This window comes from Garra rufa, chromosome 4, assembly GCF_049309525.1.
Source record: "Garra rufa chromosome 4, GarRuf1.0, whole genome shotgun sequence".
Classification (NCBI taxonomy): domain Eukaryota; kingdom Metazoa; phylum Chordata; class Actinopteri; order Cypriniformes; family Cyprinidae; genus Garra; species Garra rufa.
This window is the reverse complement of record NC_133364.1, coordinates 925,169-950,198: the sequence shown is the minus strand read 5'-3', so window position 1 is coordinate 950,198 and position 25,030 is coordinate 925,169. Positions and strand designations below refer to the sequence as shown.

The following is a 25,030-nucleotide window of genomic DNA, read 5'->3' as shown; positions in this document are numbered from 1 at the left end:
ATTGCTGATGGCTGTAGTAATTATCTGTCTGATTGTTAATTTACAACCTATTTTGGGTTTCATCCTAACCAACTAACCAAAAGGCTGGGTTAAACATTTAAAACATTTAGAAATATAGTTTGTCCTTATTTCATCCAGTGCTAGGTTGTTTTTAACCCAGCATTTTTAATAAAATGCTTTTTATTATAGTAACTGAAATAAAGCTAAAATAAAATATAAATATTAGATGAAAAGATTAAGCTTAAATAACCTTGGGAAAATTATTATTTAGTTAGATGCCAAGGCAACATATCTAAAAATTAATAAAAATTAAAGCTAAAGATGAAAGTATATATAATTTGTAACTGATAAAAGCACACAAATAAAAATAAAAATGAAAGGTGACTCAAAATATTAATAAATACAATAATGTTACATAAATACCGCTAAAATAACTCATGTAGTATATAAAATTGTCATTTACTGATAAATAACCGAGAGCCATTACAACCAAATCTCTGAATGAATAATTCAGAACAGCTGTGTAAATAAAATTAGTTGATGAATTTAGTTTTTTCACTCAAAAACAATGATTTATACAGGTATTAGACATTGCTACGTATCTCATGAACACGTCATAGAAACAGCAAGATTTTTTACATAATTTTACGTCAACTATTACTTACAAATATGATAATGAACAGTAATTCTACATAAATCACAGATTCGTGATGTCTGAATCACATAAATGGTCCACAGGGCTGTAAGTGATTTACATGTCATTTGACTTGTAAATGGCTCCTGATGAATCATGCTTAATGCAAAGGCCACTTGGGCTTTTTGTGAGTCTGTCTGTTCTCATTTCTTCATTTGTCTCCAAGCTTGCGTTTTCTTTCTCAAGTGTCTTCTGGCTTTTTTTCTTGTCTGATTGCCTCGCCTTCATGTGCATGCTGCTTTTTTTCTTTCCTTTTCTATTGTTTCTTCATGGTTTCTGTGTGCGTTTGTATGCTGTGTGGGCCGTACCACCTCACGGCAGGTGGAGGGGTGTTTGCTCCTGCAGAACTCTATGGCTTTCTGGGAGTGGGATAAGGCGCCACCCCCACCTATTAAACCGCCTAAAAAGTCCTTCTCGGCCTGCTGTCTGGTATGTGGAGGCCTGCCATTATATGACCGACTTAAAACATTCCTAACATGCCCTTTAACAAACACCTCCCAGATGTCGGAATTCCTCAAAGCCCCTCCCTTCAGACACACAGTGACCTTTGATCTCTGCTGCACACAATCCTTCCCCTGGATATTCCCACACACTCTTATAAACCGGAGTTTTAGAATTGTGTGTTTACTGACCCAGTCACTCAGCAGTCCTAAATCCCACAGGACCCTGAAACAAAGAATAAAATCCTATGCTTTGTAATCAACCCCCTGTTGTAGCTCAGTTTATCTTGTTTTTTCCTTTAAAGAGAATGTATTGATGCAAATAAAAACTTTTTAACAGATGCTTGATTCAAACAAGCAAGGTGTATTTAAAGCTTTCTAAATGTGTTTGGTTTCTTAAATGTCTGTGTCTTGATGTCTTTGTGTAGAAGTACATGCAGGAGGCCCGTAACCTGGGGAAGAACCTGAGACAACCCAAACTATCAGACCTGTCCCCTGCGGTCATCGCTCAGACCAACTGGAAGTTTGTGGAGGGTTTACTGAAAGAATGCAAAATGAAGGTCAGCATGAGTTTAGATGAAAGTAGTGTGTGTGCGTGCGTGGGCTTGTTTTTATATCCTGGTGGGGACCTAAACCTGAGTACACACAGACTGGTGAGAACTTGTGTCACGGTGGGGACCTAAATTGAGGTCCCCATGGGGGAATAAGCTTATAAATCATGCAGAATGAGTTTTTTTTGAGAATGTAAAAATGCAGAAAGTTCCCTCTAAGGGTTAGGTTTAGGGTTAGGGGTAGGTTAAGGGGATAGAAAATACAGTGTGGACAGTATAAAATACATTGCACCCATGGATGTCCCCACAAGGATAGTGGAACAAACATATTTTTGTAATTGAAATTTTTTGACATTGACTAAATTGGCTATTTAATTATATATGTTAATTTCAAGCTTTTTCATATTCAGTTACATTTGTGATCTCTTAAAGAGCACTTAAAATTCGTTAAAACTTAACAACTAAATTGTTTTTAAATTTTTAGTTTTTAGCAAATCTTTAAATGAATGTCCATTTTTGATACTGCACGTTAAAATATTGTGATGCTTAAATGTACTAGCATTTAGTGTTTTAAATATTTTTTTTTTAAACAATAAAAAAAATATTTTTTTTTAATGACAAAATTGTATAGATACATAATATTGGCTGTTTACTGGTTATTGGACAAGGGGTTAAAAATCATTGATGGGAATAACGGTGCTATAAATAAATGGCGTTACTAACGGCGATACTTTTTTCAGTTTCCCCCGTTACAACGCCGTTACCGTTACTGACAATAAAATGCGCGTTACTGTAACTGAGAACACTGAAGCGGTTTTCATGCGAGCAGCGTCTCTCTCAGCCATAGGACCTCTCTTTCTCTGGAGTGTGTGTGTTTATGTTCGGGGCCCGGGGCGGGACACATACAGTAACCAGTGATGATGATTGGTGTGTCTGTAAACATGGTGTAACTGAGAACACAATGATTGGCTTAGATTGAGTAAATTTCAATTGTTTGCCAATCAGAGGCAGAGTAGTGCGGGTGCACACGCACGGTCAGTCGCACACACCAACATCTACAACATCACAACGATGGCAAGTCCAACAAGTTCAAACGTAGCTTTTGCAAACTGGAAGTATAAGCATTACTTTTCCCTTGCTGAGGTGAAAGGCAAAAATATTTGTAACATGCAACTTATGCCCAGGAAAAAAAGAGTCTCTCTGCGTCGGTGACAAGTAATTCTTATCTACTGAAGCACCTCACATCGTCACATGCCTCCACAAACTTAGTGGCTAAGAACGCAATGAAAATTACCCCATTAATTACTCACGCTGTAGCCATCTTAGGTGTATATGACTTTCTTCTTTCAGGCGAATACAATCTGAGTTATATTAAAAAAAGGCCTGGCTCTTCCAAGCTTTATGGCAGTGAATGGCTGGTAAGATTTTGAAGTCCAATAAAGTGCACCCATCTATCATAAAAAAGTACTCCACATAGCTTTGTGGGTTAATAAAGGCCTTAAGTGAATCGATGCATTTGTGTAAGAAAAATATTTAAACCGTAATCTAACTTCTGCTAACTGTCATACGCTCAAAGTTTTAAAACAACAAAAAACGCATTGATTCACTTTAGAAGGCCTTTATTAACCCTCCAGAGCCATGTGGAGCACTTCTCATAATGGATGGATGCACTTTATTGGACTTCTATTAGACAATTGAATATCAACAGCCATTCACTGCCATTATAAAACTTGGAAGAGCCAGGGCATTTTTAAATAAAGCTCTGACTGTACTTGTCTGGAAGAAGAAAGTCATTAAATCATGTCAATAAGTCAGTAAATCATGGGGTAATTTTCATTTTGGGTGAACTATCCCTTTAATGCAAGCCACTGTCATACCATCAGTCTGTTGGGAGTCTCACTGGTATAATTGCATGCATTTATTAATTCAAAAGCTTGATACTTAACATACTAATGGAAATCTGCTTTAGCAATTTCTGTGTAATGCTTTTTAAAATCCGTATCACGTAGAAGTCATGGAACTGCTTTGGTCAAGAAGTGTGGGAACCAGGATCTTAGTATATAAGTATAATTACTAGTCTGACCCATTTGTCTGCTGCATTAAAGACTTTAGACTCAATCAAGACTGAAATGTCTGGTATGTTGTTTTTAACGATGTTAATCAATGGATGTTCAGACCAAGCGTATGTTGGTGGAGAAAATGGGCAGAGAGGCCGTTGAACTGGGACATGGAGAGGCAAACATTACTGGCCTGGAGGAGAACACGCTCATAGCCAGTCTGTGTGACCTCCTGGAGAGAATATGGAGCCACGGTCTACAGGTCAAACAGGTGAGACACAGACAAATATAATGTGAAATGTACTTCACATTAAAGCACATAGAAACACAACCTAACACTGCGATTTATTGTATGCTGTCTTCCTGGTTTACAGGGAAAGTCTGCACTGTGGTCTCATTTATTGCACTACCAGGCGAGAGAAGAGAAAATTGAACAGCTGTCAGAGTCTCCAGGTAAAAAAAAAAACTTTCTCATATACAAATGTGACCCTGAACCACAAAACCAGCCTTAAGTAGTATGGGTATATTTGTAGCAATAGCCAACAATACATTGTATGGGTCAAAATTATTATTTATTTTTTTTTATAATTAGGATATTGAGTAAAGATCTTGTTCCATAAACACATACTGTAAATATATTAAAACTTAATTTGTGATTATTAATATGCATTGCTAAGAACTTCATTTGGATCATTTTAGAGGCGATTTTCTTAATATTTAGATTTTTTTGCACCCTCAGATTACAGATTTTCAAATAGTTGTATCTTGGTCAAATATTGTCCTATCCTAACAAACCATACATCAACGGAAAGCTTATTTATTTAAAGAAATTGAGCTTTATGACTGGTTTTGTGGTCCAGGGTCACATATGAGTAACGACACAAGTCACTGTTCAGATTCTAGAACGACTTTCAAGGGAGTTAGTTTCTGCAAGGCTGCATTTAGCTGAGGTTCATCTCACACAAGGTAAATTGTCTTTTGGCGCCTCTAGCACAGTTAGGTAAACTCAATTATGTAAAAACTAAATACCAAACTATGTTTGTGATGCATTTGTCATATGGAAATCTATTAAAAAATGATTAGAGGAGTATTTGATAAAGTACTTGTCATGCTTTGTATGCTTGATACTGATTGCAAGTGTGTTATTGCTAACATTTAGCATCACATTATACACAATCATAATAAAGTTAAATATACTTGTACACAAAAAAACAATATGTCCCAAATAATTAGTTTTACCTTGTTTTAAGGAAGTTCAAGACCTAATTAAGTTGTAAACATGTTCAGTTCATTTTTAAATTGCTTGGGGATTCTCATAGAAGTACTGAAAGGGATATATGTGACGCTTGACCACAAAACAAGTCTTAAGTAGCACAGGTATATTTGTAGTATATTGTATGGGTCAAAATTGTTTTTTTTTTCTTTTTTAATGCCAAAAATCATTAGGATATTAAGTAAAGATCATGGTCCATGAAGGTCTTTTGTACATTTTCTTACATAAATATATCAAAACTTAATTTTTGGTTAGTAATATGCATTGCTAAGAACTTCATTTGGACAACTTTAAAGGTGATTTTTTTTTTCAGTATTTGTTTTTTTTTGCACCTTAGATTCCAGATTTTCAAATAGTTGTGCATCGGCCAAATATTGTCCTATCCAAATATAAATGGAAAGATTATTTATTCAGCTTTCAGATGATGTATAAATCTCAATTTCAAAAAATTGTGGTCCAGGGTCACACAAAATCTATTTTTCATGTTCCTAATTGCTATTTCAAATTAGATTTTGAGTTTGCGTAGTTAGAAGGGTTTGTGTTCATGTATACAGTATGTCTAGAGTATTTTCAGGCCTAACACATCTACATGCTAAGTATGCTAACAGCGCCTCATGCGATTTTCTTACTACAAAAACTGCTCTTTTTAAGTGCTAACACTTTTTTTATGCTCCATAGTGTCTAATAGCCAGGAAAAACGGAAGCCGGAGTCCAGTGTTGGTCTTCCTGCATTACGTGTATCAGTCATACAGGATATGAGGTGTGTTGATTGCCTGAGGACAGTCAAATGTTGTACACAGTAGTGCATATTGCATTGTTTTAGTTGTGTAACAATTTGTTTTTTAAAAAAGAGACGTTCTGTTGCTTGCAGCCTCTTCAACCCACATACAGTGAATTAAACTATTTGTCTTTCTTCATCATCCCTTCTCTTTTGACTTCTCAGACACATCCAGAGCATGGGCGAGATTAAAACCGATGTAGGTCGAGCACGTGCCTGGATCCGTCTGTCCCTGGAGAAAAAACTACTTTCCCAGCATCTCAAACAGCTGCTGTCTAACCAGGCCTTAACCAAGTACGTACAATACCGAACACACATCCATACTCCCATCTACACTCACACACACACCTGCAGGCTTTCAGACTCCCACATACACACCAAAAAACTCATCACAAGAGTTTCTGAGTGACGCATACAAGCACACACATGCTGACCTGTTTCAAGTAAGTGCACCTGTTATTAAGCATGCAGTGTTCCTACAGGAAGCTGTACAAGCGTTACGCCTTCTTGCGCTGCGAAGAGGAAAAGGAGCAGTTTCTCTTTCATCTCCTGAGCCTAAATGCTGTGGACTACTTCTGCTTTACCAGCGTCTTCACCACCATAAGTACGTCCCAGAGAAAGAGACACACACAGATGTACAGATGTATGCAAATCAGCTATATATAGCTTCATAGTCAATTGATGTGGAATGCTCATACAAAACAGCAGAGAACTTTCTGCATCCAGCATATCCGGCACTAGATATTGATTTAATGCTGCATGACGGATTGATTGACCAAGGCATGAAAAATTAATATTTATGCTGCGCAGCTATTGATGCATACAACTTAGAATATATATATTTTTTATATTTATAACTCTTCTGTGTTTAGTTGCAGCCTGATTTATTCCTTTTTTTCCCCATCCTAAGTGATTCCATACAGGGCCGTTATCATTCCCATCAAGAAGCTTAGTAATGCAATGACGACATCCAACCCCTGGCTGTGTGTGTCTGGCGAGCTGGGCGACTCTGGCATCCTGCAGATCACGAAGAACGTTCTGGAAATGACGTTTGACGTGAGTGGCGTGACATCACACTCCAGCTGTTGTGCTCTGAAACTGATACAGCAGTTTATTTTGAGTGTGGCGCACAGTTTGTTTTCCTGTGGGACTGAAACAGTCGTCCATCCTGTCATCCGCAGAATTGGTCTTTCGAACATCTGCTGAATCGAAACCATTTATGGAAATGACAGAAATGTATCTGAGCAAAATGAAAGAATTATGAATCTCATGATCGTCACATTTTACCTTAAAAAGTGAGAAGTTATATTTAAAGGATTAGCTTACTTCCATAATAAAAATGTAATGATAGTTTACTCACCCCCATGTCATCCAAGAAGGTTTTTAAGGTAAACACTCAAGGATTTTTCTCTATATAGTGGACTTCAATGGGGATCAACGGGGTGAAGGTCCAAAGTTGTGTTTCAGTGTAGCTTCAAATGGCACTACACGATCCCAGACGAGATATAAAGGGCTCATCTAGTGAAACGATTGGTCATTTTCTAAAAAAATAAAAATACACTTTTTAACCATAAAATGCTCGTCTTGCACTAGCTTGACTTCAGTGTTCAGTGTTTTCCATATGTGGACATAATCCAAATGCAATCGCAAATGTTGCATTACCATTTGCATTTTCACTTTCGCGAAAGCACAGTGACTGCCAAATTTCAAATGGAAAAGCAAAGTTCATTTGCAACTGTATTTCCCATGTCTTACGAAATATAATATAGTCTGTGTACATTATTTATTGAAAAGATAACAGTCAAACCAAAATTTATTTAGACACCTTCAACATTTCTCACATTATTACAGTTTATTCACTATAGTTTTGAAAATGGCAATAAAATATGACAAGAACTCGGAGTTAAACTGTGTCAGAACAAATTCATCTTGATAATGTCAGATAACTTTGATAGAAAGGTATGTAAAATTCAGCTGTTAACATGACAATATTTACAATTATCGTTGACCAATTAGCAAGAAATGCTTAATTTTGTTCCAGTCTGTGACGCAAAAAGGTTGCATTAGCAATTAAAGAACAAGCACTTAAGCAAAACATGGTCAGTATCAATTTTACTGGTAGTCCACTGTATGAAGAATTTTGTGGTATAATATGTCACAGTTTACTTTATTTTGCTGTCCTCGCTTACATAAACTATAGTGTCCTGCACCCACTAGTAAAAAAAAATCAAAATATTTTTTGGTTTGACTATATTTTTTGCAGAATACCTAAAAATGCTCAACAGTAATCTTTAACACAATATAATTTTTCTCTTTTTTTGTTTAAATGTGAAGAAATGAGATTCACACAACGACTGTTGTGAAATTTACATCTGTTCTGTCACTACTGCAATTATTCTCTTGAATCCCAGATCAATATCTTTTTCTTTTCCCCCAAACTGAATGCTGATTCATGCATTAGTGATCAAACCCTCTTTATTAATGCACTTCCATGAATCTATAACTTTGAAGGAGGAGACATTTTTCTTGCATCCCACCTCATACAACCAATCACTGCCATTTGTCTTGCTGTCAATCACCCATCGTGTTCTAACTCATTCTGTGTCCTCTCGCAGTCTGCCTTTAGGCCTCACACGCACATCTCCGTCGCCTTCAAGGTTAGGTGCACATCCCTCCATTTTATTCCTCCCTCTCTCTCCATTCATCCATCTCTCCATTTTTCTACTCCTCTAAATGGAGAGATCTCCTCTTCTTCTCCTTTGGGTTTTTGGGTTAGCTTTAAATCTTGTGATTTTTGCATCCCAAATTGGTACAACAGCCATATGCGATTGGACAAACATAGAGTTAACATTTCCATTATTCTTATGTATTGTATAAAGGATCCAAATTTAACTATTAGACATGATCAACTTGATGAGTGGATTCAGAAAATGCAATATTTATTATACATAAAGGGCCACTATCTGTGTATATACAGTATAAGTGACCTTGCACCACAAAACCGGACATTTGTAGTAATAGCCAACAATAATGAGCGATTTTTCTTTTATGATAAAAATGATTAGGATCTCAAGTAAAGATCATGTTCCATGAAGATATTCCCTACCATAAATATATCAAAACTTAATTTTCGATTAGTAATATGCATTGCTAAGAACTTAATTTGGAAAACTTTTTAAGGCGATTTTCTCAGTATTTCGATTTTCTTGCACCCTCAGGTTCCAGATTTTCAAATAGTTGTATCTCAGCCAAATATTGTCCTAAGAAACCATAAATCAATGGGTATTTAAAAAAAATGGACCCTTATGACTGATTTTGTGGTATGTTTTGATGGCTCAGGTCATTAACTTAGTATTTATTCACTAAAGCTAGTTTTTAAGTTTCATTTGGAGCTTACAATGTTAATTATGTTAATAATATCCTAAAACTTTTTAAGGCGATTTTCTCAGTATTTCGATTTTTTTGCACCCTCAGGTTCCAGATTTTCAAATAGTTGTATCTCAGCCAAATATTGTCCTAAGAAACCATAAATCAATGGGTATTTCAAAAAAAAAAAATGACCCTTATTATTTTGTGGTATGTTTTGATGGCTCAGGTCATTAACTTAGTATTTATTCACTAAAGCTAGTTTTTAAGTTTCATTTGGAGCTTACAATGTTAATTTTGGACACTTTCTGTACAAATTCTGGGATTTACTTTTTACTATGGTCTAAACCAACTTTACTATCTTGGTGTCCTTCCTCTGCTCACACCCTTACACGGTTGTTCAGTTATTCCAAGATAGCCTCTTAATGCCTTTGACCACGTTGCCTTTATCTGTTTTGTATGTGTGTCTTACAGTGTCAGAACCTCGGGAAGTTGACAACAGTGCAGCTGGGGCATGATAATTCTGGCTTGCTTGCCAAGTGGCTGGTGGATTGTGTCATGGTCCGCAATGAGATCACTGGCCACACATATAAGTACGGCCTACTTTAGTCTCTTGTCATCCGTCTTGTTCCTTTTATGGTTTTCTTGTTATTCACTCATCCTTTTTTCAGGTTCCCGTGCGGCAGGTGGTTGGGGAAGGGTGTGGATGATGGCAGTCTCGAGCGAGTTCTGATTGGTGAATTTGTAGTTCCGTGCAACGACGATGACGGAGGAAGAGGGTCTAAGACTCCGCCCCTTCAGCGTTCACCTTCTCAGATTCGACGAATCAGCATCACATCACTTACAGGACGTGGAAACAGTACGTTAAGCTTAAATTTGCTCGAAGGTGCTCAGGTTTGTTGTGCTGGTGGTGGTCATCTTGGACTTGTACTGACACCTGGTGGTTAGAATGTGGTATTGCACAACTGACATTGTTTTTAGTTATCAGTAGAAATACTCTGTAATAAGTATAAATAATAAATCATAATAAAAAATAATCAGTATTCAGTAACAATTCGTTTATTTTTGAATAAAGTAAATATGAATGTGAGCTCAAAATGGCCGCCTCCATAAAAAGGGACCCTCTCCTTGTATTTAAGTCAGCTTTTATTAGGCTACAAGATATAATATTCTTCATCTAATGTGAGTGTACATTCAAAACTATTTTATAATGATAATACATGTTAAGTAATATTAATGTATTTAGGTGTTAGGTAAATTCTTTTAATAAGTGTATTAAATGCAATCCTTTTCTCTACAGAACCAACAACTGTACAAATACAGGAGTCCATTGGCGAAGCAGTTAACAATATTATAAAGCATTTCCACAAACCAGAAAAAGAGGTATGATTAATCCAGTTAAGAATAGTCCCTTTTTGTTGTTTTTGTAACCTTTATTAATCTAAACTTTGTCTGTTTTCAGAGGGGCAGTCTCACAGTCCTACTGTGTGGAGAAGGTGGTCTTGTGTGGGCACTGGAGCAGTTTTTTCAAAATGGATTCCGCTCAGCTCGAATCTTTCAGAAAAATGTTTTCGTGTGGGATTTCTACGGTAAGCTTAGCTTAGTAAATGTTTCCCTGCGAGATTAAAAGGGAAAAACTCATGGGTCTAATCTAGTTATTTTGGTATATATAATATAATAACATCTTTGGTATAGAGCCTAAATCTTACACTATATGAAAAACTACAATCATATTGTGTGTGTGTGTGTGTGTGTGTGTGTGTGTGTGTGTGTGTGTGTGTGTGTGTATCAGTAAGATTTTTTTTTCTTAAATACGTTTCTTATGCTCATCAAGGCTGCATCTAATCAAAAATACAGAAAAAAATGTTGTATTATTTGTATGTAATATTTGATTGTTTGCTGCTTAAAACATAAAATACACTACTGGTCAAAAGTTTTTGGACGGTAAGATTTTTAACTTTTTTTTAAAGAGGTCTCTTCTGCTTATCAAGCCTGCATTTATTTGATCATAAATACAGCAAAAGCAGTAATATTGTGAAATATGTTTGCTATTCAAAATAACTGTTCTATTTGAATATGTTTTAAAATGTATTTTATTCCTTTGATCAGAGCTACATTTTTAGCATTATTACTCCAGACTTAAGTGTCACATGATCTTTCAGAAATCATTCTAATATGTTGATGTAATTTGCTGTTCAAGAAACATTTTTATCATCAAAATTTAGCAAGAATGCTTTAAATTGATCAAAAGTGAAAATAAAGACATTTATAATGTTACAAAAGCTTTTAATTTCAGATAAATGCTGTTCTTCTAAACTTTCTATTCATCAAAGAAACCTGTTTTTAACATAACAATATCAATAATAATAAATGTTTTTGAGCAGCAAATCAGAATATTAGAATGATTTCATTCCAAATGATTTAAATTCCATTTTAAAATATATTCAAATAGAAAACAGTTATTTTAAATAGTACAAATATTTCAAAATTGTACTGTTTTTGCTGTACTTTAGATCAAATAAATGCAGGCTTTGAGACTAGAAGATACTTCTTTAAAAAACATTACAAAATCCTATTGTCCAAAAACTTTTGACTGGAAGCATACGTTGCTTAAAATATAGAAATGTATAATCTATAAGTTTATAATGGAGGTTCCTATTCCTTCCTCCTTGATTGTTTGTCCCAATTGTGATGTTTGTGTTTATATTTGATAGACAATAAAAAGTTGACCACAAACAATAATAATAATGGAGGTTCCTATGTCTGTGTCTGTCAGAGAAAGTAGTTGCATTTATGGAGAATGCAGATCAGATTGGAGACATGCAAGAAACACCACAGCCTCTAGGCCTGAACTGTGAATCTTTTTGTCGCTACATCAACGCCATTAACAACATGCCACGCAGCATTGGCAAGGATGGCAAGTTCCAGCTGCATGTTTGCCTCGGGGCGAGGTGAGGACAACATGCATGCATCTTAAACAAACTAATTGTGCTTTTTTAATGAATAAAATGCATTTACAGTCACTTGCATGTGTGCCCCACTCTCACAGGGACCGACTGTTGCCACAGTGGCTCCCTCTACTGGCCGAATGCCCCGTCGTCACACGCATGTACGAGGAGAACGCGTTACTGCGAGACAAACTCACAGTCAGCTCTCTCGTCGCAGTTCTGGAAACGCTTCACGACTTCCCCATCACACTAGAGAGCTCTCTAACTAAGAGCGTTGAGCTGTAACACCACATGCTGAGGTCAAATTCAAACTGCTGCCACCCTCAGGGCCAAAACGGCTCTACAAGTGACTCTGCTTTGGACAGGGAAGGACTGACTTATCGAAGCATCTCTCAACACAACCCCCAAAGAAATGAACTCAGAAGTGTGTTTTGTAGCAGTAAGTGGAGTTGTGCTCTTTCTAACAGAAAGCGTTGATGGCTTTCTTGAGAAGACTGTTTTTTTCCTGTGGATTTTGCTTTTAAACCTGTGGTCATTTTCACGCACGTCTGTCTGCGAGTCGAATCCGCTAGCATTTCTGCTTCAGATCGTGTGTTGTCTTTAGAAAACACTGTAGGAACTGTTTTTTGCAAAGATACGGAAGAGCCTTAGTACTTACAGATTATATGTTCGACACGTTCAATAACCATGATTTGACAGGCAGAAATATTGCCTGTGTTTATAATGACTTGAATTTTATCTGTAAATCGATTTCTGGGTGTTCAAACCGAAAGATTCTTGATATTGGATAGTCCAGACTTAGGAATAGTTCACCCAAAAATGAAAAAGTTATCATTTACTCACCCTCATGTCATTCCAAACCTGTTTAGGTTTCTTATATTTTGAAGAACCAAACAATTGTTGGTCCCCATTGACTTAATAGATGGGAAAGAATTACTATCAAATTACCAGTATTATTCAAAAAATATTTTTTATGTTAAAAGAAAGAAACTCCCACAGGTTTGGAACAACATGAGGGTGAGTAAATGACATTTTCAAACTGTTTTGGATGGACTATCCCTTTAAAAGTGTCAATTTGAAACATTCTTCTTGTTGAAAGCCTGTCAAATGAATTTTCAAAGAAAAAGGACATTCCAACAAGATGTGAATCACTGTATGTTACAAGATGTGTTTATATGTGTGATAGGAATGTGCGCGTGTGGCTGGTTTATCAGATGTGTTTATTTTGCCAATGAGTATTAACTTAATTCTAAGATACTTCAGTATCATGTTTGAATTTTTTATTTTTAAGAAAAGGAAACACTGGAAATCATCGCAAAGCAATAACAAGCCTCTTTCAGATCTGTTTTTTTTTTTTGCCATTGAACCTTATAGTCACAGTTAAAATCTCTCAAATATTACAGTTCCTTGTGGGGTGCTTTAAATATAAAGTGTAAGCCCTAGTATTTACCACTAACTGGAGGTCTAAAGGCAGCAATTACTTTGTAAAATCCATGTTTGATTACTGCAGTTCTTGCACGTTGCTTAGAAATTAAGAAGTATTGTCTTTAAATGATCCTCTATTCTTTGATGGAGCAGTTTCACTCCTGAATCCCTTCTGAGAGAAAAGTAGTATTTACAGGGAAAACACAGGCAAAATAACAGCTTTGAATTACTTAATGTTACTTAGCTTTGGTTTTTAGACTCTCAGCTGTGTGTTAGCACGCCAACCTGTGTATTTTATTTCTTTCTTTTTTATAATGATTTGAATCATTTCTATGTATTTATCTTTGGAAGATTGAACCTAGGGATGACTTGCGCAGCTGACACTGTATCATTTATTTATTTTAGTAAATCTACTTTCAGACTTTGTATAGTATGGAACATCCATCTTGTGTAAACTTCATTTTAGGCCCTAAAAGTTGCTGAAATCCTAGTGAATCCTGGAGATGAGGAAGCCGCAGGAACTGTCCCTTTGTTTGCGGTGCTGATGCATGCCACATGTTTTAGATCTTGAAGAAGTACTTTTGCTGTAAATGAATTTGTTCCTCTTCTAGATCTTCTCATTCCATCTGTTTTTTTCCCTGTATGAAATCTTAACATTGATCATGTTATAAAAAGCTAGCTCCTTGTCCAAAATGGGTTTCTCCATTGTTTATATTCCTAAAGCAACTCATTAAAATTGCTCATCTATATTTGTGTCCTCTTTGAAATTTGTGTCATTTTGTGAATTGTGTGTGTGCAGACGGGATGTTATTTCAACAAGGGGTAGGCAATGAATGGTGTTCCAGGACAGCGCTCAGGTCCTAGAGAACATTCCTCTATGAAGAGTCATTCTTCACGGAATATTATTTTTAGTTTAGGGACATGCTGATGGCATCTGGAACACAAATGCTCTGCATTGTCTCATCAGTATCAGTTGTGTCTTGTGTTTTTTTTTTTTTATAGTAGAAACTTGAGATTTTGTGGTTAGGGGAGACTGGGGACTGTTGCAAGATGATTCATTCATAAAAAAGGTACAAAAGCTGTGTATGGGGTAATACTGTTTTTTTTTTAAGTACACTTTTGTACCTTATTTATCTATAAAGGGTGCATAGTAGTACCTTAAAAGTACACGTTATCTACAGTCGCCTAAATGGTAAATGTATGTCCAGTGACAGATTTTGTACCTTATTTCTTCTGAGAGTGTATAAGCACCAAGCTCCTACGATGATAGAAAGCGAAAAGCAAAATGTGACATGTCAGTATTATAATTTGATCTGTGGATGTTAAATTACAGTTACTGTATTTCTTCCCATTTAATTAGCTGTTTTGAAAAGTTTTCAAGTGTTACCTACACCACTAGTCAAAAGTTTTTGAACAGTAAGATTTGCATGTTTTTTTTAAATAAGTCTGCATTTATTTGATCCAAAGTACAGCAAAAACAGTAACATTTTAAAACATTTTTACTATTTGAAATAACTTTCTATTTTAATATATTTTAAAATGTAATTTATTCCTGTGATTTCAAAGTTGAATTTTTAGCATCATTACTCCAGTCACATGGTCCTTCAGAAATCAATCTAATATTTTGATTTGCTGTTCAAAAAACATTTTTTATTGTTGAAAACAGATGAGTAGATCTGAGAAATAGAACTCTTTTGTAACATTCACTTTTGATACATTTAAAGCACCCTTGCTAAATAAAAGCACTAATTTCTATAATTTCTTTCCCCCCCAAAAAAATGCTTTTGAATGGCATAGTGTAATGTCACAAAAGCGTTATTTCAGATAAATGCTTGATCTTTGGATCTTTCTATTCACCAAGGAATTCTGAAAAAAAATTACGCAACTGTTTTAAATATTAATAATAAAAAAATGTTTCTTGAACAGCAAATCAGCATATTAGAATGATTTCTAAAGGATCATGTGACACTCAAGACTGAAGTAATGATGCTAAAAATTCAGCTTTGAAATCACAGGAATAAATTACATTAAAATATATTCAAACTGAAAGAAGTTATTTTAAATAGCAAAAATATTTCACAATTTTACTGCTTGCTGTATTTTAGATCAAATAAATGCAGGCTTGGTGAGCAGAAGAGACTTAATTAACAAACATTAAAAATCTTACTGTTCAGAAACTTTTGACTGGTAGTGTATGCCTTGACCATTTTTAACAAATAGTAGCTACAAAATGAAATAGTGATGGTGATGGCATAACAGTTATTTCAGACAAAACGTTTTAACAAAATGTAAAGGTAAAATAAAATGCTAATTTTAAATGTCCATGTTTTCTATTAGTATTATAACCCATCCAACACAGTGGTGAAACAAAAGCACTACTTATTTCCCTTATGAAAATGAACTCATGGTTTTACTACAAATAACCACTATATAATACTATAGTAAAACCATGGTAAAAGCAAATTAACTATGGTTTTGCTATACTAAGTTAACCATGGTGTTTGTAGTGAAGCTGTGGTTACACAAATGGTAATCAATGCACCAAAAAACTATGGTTACTACACTTTTACTACAATAAAACCATAGTTAATTTTCTTAAGGGTTCATACCAATTTATTTTATACAGTATACATTTTCGAAAATAATTTGTAATATTACATCAAAGTTTGAGGAAAAAACACGGAGCTACAAACTAAACAAAATTCACACTTCCCAGTTTTCCAGTATAAATATGTTTGAGGGAATAAACGCTTTTTGTCTCAAAACCGATTTACATTTTGGTAAAATTTTTGATTTATAAGGTCTAATGTCGTTTAGCTCTTCCAGCCTATGTAATTTATTACACAGAGGGCTCAAAAACAGCTTTCCCTAACTATTTTCGCGATGAAGTACCGAGAAGACCGAGCCACCGACATGTGCTCATGGCTGACGGACGTGGAGCGAGAAAGATGTGCTGCGTTTGTTCCGACATCTGCTGTCCTCGTAGTAGTAGCGCGTAACTCCGCCCACCGAGATCGCAGTGCACTGGCTGCTGCCCCTAGCAACCGGCCCCGCCCACGTTTCCCGCGTAATTTTCTCTTCCTTATATGGGCAATAGAATGCAGACGCAGTCAAACGTCAGCCGCGTATGCAAATGAGGTTGATTGAAGAAATTCAGAAAATGGTGGATGGGGCTCGGCGCATGCGTAAACATTTTACTACACTCAGACAGAAAGTGAGACAGTAACGAGTGGCGCATTGTTAAATGAGTAACGCCTGTAACTCTTGGATTTCACCGTGTGCTTTGACTTTAACCGCTCCAAGTCGAGGTAAGAAAAAAACCTTTTTCCACTTAACGTAAAAAAGTAACTTAAACGTTTAAGTGAGTGCAGAAGCTTGCGTTTGAGAAGTTGTGTGACAGGGCGAAAGCTGTCGCATTCGCTATAAATGTAAGTTAGCGGTAAGGTCACTTTTGAAGCTTGTTGATATTGTTTAACATTTTTGCTTTATAATAAAAGTTAGTGTTTACTCTTGAGGAGGCTGCTGCCCATACAGCGCATCACATTTTAGGGCGCTCGCATCCTTTGCTGATGATCGCTGATAACCAAATTAATTCATATAGATCCAAAATCGATTCTGTTAACGTTACACTTTTTAGAACAGACGTAAACAAAAACGAATGTTAAGACAGAAAATGTCAATACTGCGTTTTAAATTAAGCAATTTGCATACTGGTTGAAAACTGCGAAGTGGCTGTGTAAACTATATTAGTGAGCATGCATTTTAAAATATGTGTATGGTTGGTATCACATGCACGCATTAAAAAACAAGTTTTGCGCTTTCTACTCGTTTTGAACTTGAGATGCCCAACTATCCGTCCACACTGCGTGTGGTCTCTCTTACTCCGCTGTTGGTGGGTGTGCTTCAAAACAAACCCGCATTTTCACAAGCTCATCAGCGTTTACCAACTTCTGCTTCGCTAACTAACGTTAGAATTTCAACGTTAATGTAACAATTAAAGCTGTGCCTGTGCTGCTGTTAAAGACTCAAATCGTGTGCGATGGAGGCGGTGTCACTGACGCATTTAAACGTGGTGCTATTAAAATCGATATTTTATTTTTGCCTTCAGCTGGACTGTTTAAAAGTGTGTTATATTGTCCCGTTAAGAAAACGAACACGTTAGGCTCAATCGTCTTGAGCGAAGTTGTTACACGGACAGCATGTGTTTACAGTATCGAGCGCAAAGCATGGAGTCACACGAGAACCACTGACGCAGAGTCGCGGGGAAAACAAAGAGCAGCGGACGGGCAGTTCGATTAAATTCAGCAGTGTTTCTTTATTGAGCACTAATGGTGTTAAAGAAAGGACGTGAATTTGCTCCTCACACCGAGAAGTCGTCGTTTTCACTGAAACTGCGGGGAAAACATGCTGAATGTGTCTGTTTAAAGATACCGTGTGGCGTGCCATGCTTCCGCGCAAGCTAGTGGGCGGTGAATACGGCGGGACACACGCACCATTTCACTGCAGTGTGCGGAGGAACACCGCCAAATATTAATAGTGTCTGTATTATGTTAAAGGGATAACTTCGGGTGACACATTTAGATGTGTTAATGCCACTTTTACTCGCGGTTTCCGTAAAGGCATCGCGCTACTTTTGTGCCCCCATTTTCTGCCCCTCCTCTCTTCTCAAACGCGTTGCCATGTTTGAATTGCGTCAGAGGCGGAATGTACAAGCGCCAGTTCAACTCTCGCACTCTGTACAGTGCATAATTTTAGAAATGTTGTTAAATATTAATGTACATGTGTTTAATTAAAAATGAAAATGCAAGGCTTTAGATAGACACTGGACAGAGGCGTCTTCTGTAATGACCTAGTTATAATGTATGAATTCGATGCCTCTGGAGGGCACCGCTGCTGTCACCGATCAGTGTCGATGCTAAGGCCACCGGTGTCCGGCTCTATCAGCACCGAGGTTATATAAGACCGAGCACTCAGTGCATTAAGCTCTTATCCCCCTGACGCGATGATGACTGATAACCCATATTTCATCTCTCTCTCTCTCCCTCTCTCTCTCTCTCTCTCTCTCTCTCTCTCTCTCTCTCTCTCATTGAATATTCCATATGTAATATAAATCAATAGATATATAATATATGTAATTTTTATTAGTAACATATTTATTAACTCTATGCATTTATTATATACACTGCTGTTCAAAAGTTTGGGATCGGCAAGATTTTGAATGTTTTTTAATCTCAATTAAAGTTCAAGTAAAGTTTAAGTTTTTATGCTCATTCAAGTTCCATTTATTTGTTTAAAAAAGCAATATTGTGAAATATTATTGCAATTCGAAATGGAGGATTTAATATACTTTGAAACAGAATTTATTCCTGTGATGCAAAGCTGAATTTTCAGCATTATTACTCCAGTCTTTAGTTTCACACAATCATTCAGGATTCATTCTAATATGCTGATTTATTATCAATCTTGAAAACAGTTGTGCTGCTTAGTATTTTTGAATATTCTTTGATGAATAAAAAGTTCAAAAGATCAGCATTTATTCAAAAATAAAAATCTTTTCTAATAATATAAATCTTTCCTATCACTTTTGATCAATTTAACACCCTGAATAAAAATATTATTTCTTTCAAACAAAGAAAGAAGGACAAACTTTACCGACCCCAATATTGTGAACAGTCTTGTATATTGTTACAAAAGACTCCTAATTTAAATAAATGTTCTTTTTAAGTTTTATTCATCAAAGAATCCTGAAATAAAAGGTTCCAAAAATAAAAAAATAAAATTAAGCAGCACAGTTGTTTCCAACATTGATAAATGAGCATATTAAAATGATTTCTAAAAGATCATATGACACTGAAGACTGGAGTAATGATCCTGAAAATTCAGCTTTGCATCACAGGAATAAATTCTATTTTAAAGTATATTAAAATAGAAAACCACTATTTTAAATTGCAATAATATTTCAGAATATTACTGTATTTTCTGTATTTTTAATCAAATAATCACAGCTTTCTTTAAAAAAACATTACAGTCTTAATGATCTTAAACTTTTAAACTGCAGTGTATTTGTGTGTGTAGAATTATGAAAATGAAAACAATAAATAATCATGATAAATATTTTCATTTTAGATTTAAAAAATAAGAATACATTTATTAATAAAGACACATTAACATGTTGACTGACATTTTAATGTTAAAGAAAGATTTTTTATGGTGTTAAATTGTGTTCTGTTAATCTTAAGTTTCAAAACTCACACTTTCATCAAATCGATTTCCACGAAAATTGAGCAGAAAAAGCAGTTTTCAACATTTATAATGACTATTTTATATGTACACTACTGTTAAAAGTTTGGGATCAGTAAAATGTTTGTTTTTTAATGAAGTTTCTTATGCTCATCAAGGCTGCATTTATTTAATCAAAAATACTGAAAAGAAACTGTGAAATATTATTTAAATGTAAAATAACTGTTTTCTATATAAATATCTTTTAAAATGTAATTGATTGCGGTGATCAAAGCTGAATTTTCAGCATTATTACTGCTAAATATTTCTTTGGAACCTGTGATACGTTTTTCAGAATTCTTTAATAAATAAAAAGTTAAAAAGAACAGCATTTATTTAAATTCTAATTTTTTTTCTAACAATATACACTACCATTTAAAGGTGGTTTGTGGTCAATACATTTTTATTTTTCCTTTTTTTTTGTTGAAAAAATATATAAGGATGTGTTAAATTGATAAAAAAAAGTGATAGGAAAGACTTTCTTTTTTTAATAAATGCTGTTCTTTTTTGAACATCTGTTCATCATAGAATTCTGAAAAAATATAACAGGTTCCAAAAAAATATTGAGCAGCACAACTGTTTCCAACATTGATAATGAAAGTAATAAATCAGCGTGTAAAAATGATTTCTGAAGGATCATGTGACGCTGAAGACTGGAGTAATGTTAAAATACATTTAAATAGAAAGCTGTTATTTTAAAATGTAATAATATTTCACAATATTGCAGTTTTTTCTGTAGTTTTGATCAAGTAAATGCAGCCTTGATAAGCATAAGAGACTCCTTTAAAAATGTGTTGATCCCAAACTTTTGAACAGCAGTGTGTATAACAGTAACTTTAGTTGTTTGTAACTGTGTTTGTACTGTAGTCACCATTGGTACGTACTTCTATCTTATCCATGTATTGCAGATGTTTGGCTTTCATAAGCCGAAGATGTACCGCAGCCTTGATGGATGTTGCATCTGCAGGGCAAAATCCTCCAGCTCTCGTTTCACCGACAGCAAACGCTATGAGAGGGACTTTCAGAGCTGCTTTGGGTGAGTTGGGTATCTATTATGTGCTTGTGGTTCCTCTGTAATAACATAATATTAACATCTGCCTGGTTTAATTACATTGAGGACAGGATTTGTTTAATGTATCTCTAGTCAAGCATTCAGACATTTTCTTTTAGTATAATGTGGAGGAAATAATGTTGTTTGTTTGTAATGTGAGAACATCAATGATTTCCATATGTATTCTTCTATTGCGATGGGATGCCTCTACAGTTTAGGCGAGACTCGCTCTGGTGAAATCTGCAATGCTTGCGTCCTGCTGGTGAAACGCTGGAAGAAGCTTCCCGTTGGTTCCAAGAAGAACTGGAATCATGTAAGCTCTTATTTATCACACTGAAGTCTTTCCAATTCAGTGTTCAATACATATTGTTCCAAAGCAGCCTTACACACAAACCCCACTCAGTGAACAAGTCAGCTGTAGCTGCAGTGGCAACTCCCTATAAGATGTTAAAGTAGACTAGAAGGAAACATTTGGAGGAACTGAGAATCAGCTGGGGAAGCCCACATCTTCAGAATAACACAGATTTCAACCATTTCATACAGATGCAATATTATTATTAATACTAATGTTGTAATGGATCTAAATAATAATAATGATAATAATACTTTTGTTAAATATGAAAAAATAATTATAAATCTGACCAATATAATAAAATATAATACAATATAATTATATATATATATATATACGTATGTATACATAATATAATATTATATTATATAATAGTAACAATTAATGCAGCATATTTTGTCAAAAATGACTAAAATAGTTACAAATTTGACCAATAATATAATATAATATAATATAATATAATATAATATAATATAATATAATGTAATATAACAATACAATTATAACAATCAGTGCTGCAAATTTTGTTAAATATGACAAAAATAATTACAAATTTGACCAGTATATAATATAATATAATATAATAATGATGCAAACCTTGTCACATGTGACAAAATAATTAATACATGTAATAAATATAAGTTTATGACAATGCATAAGTAAAATAATTATAAACCTGACCTATAATATAATATAATATTATATAATAATAACAATTAATGCAGCATATTTTGTCAAAAATGACTAAAATAGTTAAAAATTTGACCAATATAATATAATATAATATAATATAATATAATAATAAAATATTATATATTAATGATGAAAAGCTTGTTACTTGTGACAAAATAATTAATACATACAATAAATATAAGTTTATGGCAATACATAAATAAATGAATTATAAACCTGACCTATAGTATAATATAATATAATATAATATAACATAACATAACATAATATAATATAAATAGCAGCATATATATTTTTCTAAGCAGCCTCATAATAATTCATAATTATAATTCTGAAATACATAATATAATATAATATAATATAATATAATAATGCAAACCTTGTCACACACAACAAAAATAATTATAAATCTGACCTAATATAATGTAATATAATATATAAAGATATATAAATATAATGCAAATGAAGTCTGAGGATTGTTATTGTCATCAATTGTTATCAGGTGGTTGATGCCCGAGGAGGACCCAGTCTGAAAACTACAGTGAAGTCAAAGAAAGTCAAATCCCTGTCCAGACGGATTAGACCGAACCAGCTCAGCAGAGTTCAGAAGGAACTGAAGAGACACAGTGAGTACACAACAAAATATTTCAATTACAAAAACAACATGAAATGCTTCTTAACACATTCCTTATTGAATAATCTTTCAAATAATCCTTTGCCAAAATGTCTTCATTAACAGATTCAGACGCTCACAGCACCACCTCCAGCGCCAGCCCCGCCCAATCACCCAGCTACAGCAACCAATCAGATGAAGGCTCTGACTCTGAGTTGACTCCTGGCTCCGCCCGCTCTCCAGTCTTTTCCTTCTTGGACCTGACGTACTGGAAAAGGTATTTATTTAGCAGAATCAGCCTGATTTATGAGTTTCATAAGACTTATATTTTACATTTATTTTTACTCTCTAGGCAGCGGGTATGTTGTGGCATCATCTACAAAGGTCGCTTTGGGGAAGTTCTGATCGACCCTCATCTCTACAAACCCTGCTGTCAGAAAAAACAAGGGCAAGAGCAGGAGGAAGAAGAAGAAGAAGAGGAAGAGGAGGAAGAAGAGGAAGACGGCGACCTTGAGAAAGAGGAGGTGCAGAGCAGTCAAGAAATCCTCTCGTCCATTCAACCGCACTCCTCTCCCCAAATAAAAATGGAGCAGGAAGTGGACGAGGAGTGGTGATGCCACATTCCCAGGGTACTGACTTGGCATTCTCAGAAAGCCTTCGAGAGTCGAAGCCCCTCAGATGCTCTCAAAGACGTTCTCTCAGATTGCCTTCGATTCAAGAGCAGCTGGATCCTTGTTTGTCTTTTCCTGTTTCTTTCTTCCTTGTTGAGAATGTGTCTCTTTCATTTCCTTCGCAGTCAAATCAACCTACTGAACCAGCGTCCTTGTTTTCCAGAGGCTGGTACCACGCTATTTCATTTCTTCTGAGAGAAAATGAGTTTCCTTTTTTGCTATCCCGCTCAAACACAGAATGCTGGATCTACATACATCACGCATAGAAAAGTAGGGAATAGACTTGGACAGTAACCACAATCCAAGTCCTTGTGCACCATTGTGCCCTTCCTCTGGGGTGACTCTCTCTTTCTGCACTTAGTGTATAGTATTTAGTATAGAGCAAGCAGCGTCTGCTAAATTCTAGCTCAGCGAAGATGATGTTCCACCGTTTTTGCTGGGATATAGCAATATTAAGGGAAGATCTTTGCCTTTTTATATATTTATTATTTTCTCTCTTTGTCTTTATTAACGTCTGCTCTGATTTTCCCACTCAGTTTGTATTTAAAGCGACATGTCACCTAAAATGTGTGTTTTTTAAAAATATGTCATCATTCACCCTCATTCTGTTTCTGAACCTCTTTTTCGTGGAGCACAAAAAGTGAGTTTTTAACAAACGCTGTTCTGCTTCATTCAGAAATAATGGAAGTGAATGGGAACTGGGGCTGTCAAGTTTAAAAAAGACTAAAGCACCCTAAAAGTATCTTAAAAATTAAGCTGTGTGCTACGTTCCACGTCTTTTATAGCCATATGATAGCGATAGTATCATGGCCAAAATATATATTTGTAGCAATAGCCAAAAATAGCAATGGGTCAAAATGATCAATTTTGCTTTTATGCCAAAAAATCATTATGATATTAAGAAAAGATCATGTTCCATGATTATATTTTGTACATTTCCTACTGTAAATATATCGAAACTTATTTTTTGATTAGTAATATGCATTACTAAGAACTTCATTTGAACAGCTTTAAAGGCGATTTCCCCAATATTTAGATTTTTTTGCACCCTCAGATATTCAAATAGTTAAACCTCGGACAAATATTGTCCTATCCTAAAATCTCAATTTCAAAAATTGACCCTCATGACTAGTTTTGTGGTCCATGGTTACATATTGATTGGATTTAAGAGATTTTTATGGCACTTTTTGTCATTTTGGGGCTTGACTGAATCAGTTTCCCTTTCACTTCTATTGTATAGAAAAGATGCAGGATGCTTTTGAAAAACATTTTGTGTACAATATGATAATGTGAAGGTGAGTAAATGATGACAGATTTTTCATTTTAAGGGTGAACTGTCACTTTTAAACCTTGGTTTCAGTGCAGGTTGTCTGTATTCAGCCTCTAACAGGCGACAAACTCATATCGACTCATAGTGTTTTACCGCAAACGTTTCCCCAGACAGCATTTCTCTGGTGCTGAGGCAGATTCAAAAATATTTGCCTGGCTATCAACACTCTTGTATTCATATTAAGTGTACTAATGTAAATATCCCAAAGTGTAGATTTGACAGGTTTTGCAAAAGAGCATGAACGCTAAGGAAGCTATTGTCTAGATTGAAATCTGCATGATCTTTGCATGGCCTTTTAAGATTTTTAATTTCTTTTTATTTTGTTTTGCAACTGTTGCAACATTATTTAATAATCATTTGGGCACATCTTGAGACGGTCCCAATATATTTTTGTAGATAAATGCTAGAAAAGAACAAAAATCAGAATCAGACTTTGAGTACAACGTGACATCTTGAGATGTCAGTGTTGTTTAATTCTTACAGGGATTTGATGGTCGTCTATTTTTGAG

At 35.0% G+C, this 25,030-nt stretch overlaps 2 protein-coding genes across 7 annotated transcripts in view; both read left to right on the top strand.

Moving 5' to 3' along the window:
* The window catches only part of LOC141333346 (DENN domain-containing protein 5B), a 53,908-nt gene extending 40,467 nt beyond the window's left edge, over positions 1-13,441 (top strand). For 2 of the 6 annotated variants that reach the window (XM_073838328.1, XM_073838326.1), the window contains 15 exons: positions 1,016-1,123; positions 1,563-1,694; positions 3,861-4,013; positions 4,117-4,195; positions 5,694-5,775; positions 5,959-6,087; positions 6,276-6,397; positions 6,704-6,849; positions 8,409-8,450; positions 9,634-9,752; positions 9,831-10,018; positions 10,460-10,542; positions 10,622-10,748; positions 11,936-12,110; positions 12,209-13,441. In XM_073838328.1, coding sequence (XP_073694429.1) covers positions 1,016-1,123; positions 1,563-1,694; positions 3,861-4,013; positions 4,117-4,195; positions 5,694-5,775; positions 5,959-6,087; positions 6,276-6,397; positions 6,704-6,849; positions 8,409-8,450; positions 9,634-9,752; positions 9,831-10,018; positions 10,460-10,542; positions 10,622-10,748; positions 11,936-12,110; positions 12,209-12,392 — 1,869 coding nt within the window. In that variant the 3' untranslated portion in view covers positions 12,393-13,441. The remainder of the gene's footprint in view (positions 1-1,015; positions 1,124-1,562; positions 1,695-3,860; positions 4,014-4,116; positions 4,196-5,693; positions 5,776-5,958; positions 6,088-6,275; positions 6,398-6,703; positions 6,850-8,408; positions 8,451-9,633; positions 9,753-9,830; positions 10,019-10,459; positions 10,543-10,621; positions 10,749-11,935; positions 12,111-12,208) is intronic. The other 4 variants (XM_073838331.1, XM_073838330.1, XM_073838327.1 and 1 more) reach the window with 3 other exon arrangements.
* A 3,263-nt stretch (positions 13,442-16,704) lies between these two features.
* LOC141333710 (SIN3-HDAC complex-associated factor-like) lies at positions 16,705-23,653 on the top strand. The gene is made up of 6 exons (XM_073838815.1): positions 16,705-16,840; positions 20,720-20,847; positions 21,076-21,175; positions 22,410-22,533; positions 22,647-22,797; positions 22,873-23,653. Exons 2-6 carry the CDS (start codon positions 20,720-20,722, stop codon positions 23,132-23,134), a joined length of 765 nt encoding a protein of 254 aa, XP_073694916.1. The 5' UTR covers positions 16,705-16,840; the 3' UTR covers positions 23,135-23,653.
* Positions 23,654-25,030: the final 1,377 nt, after the last annotated feature.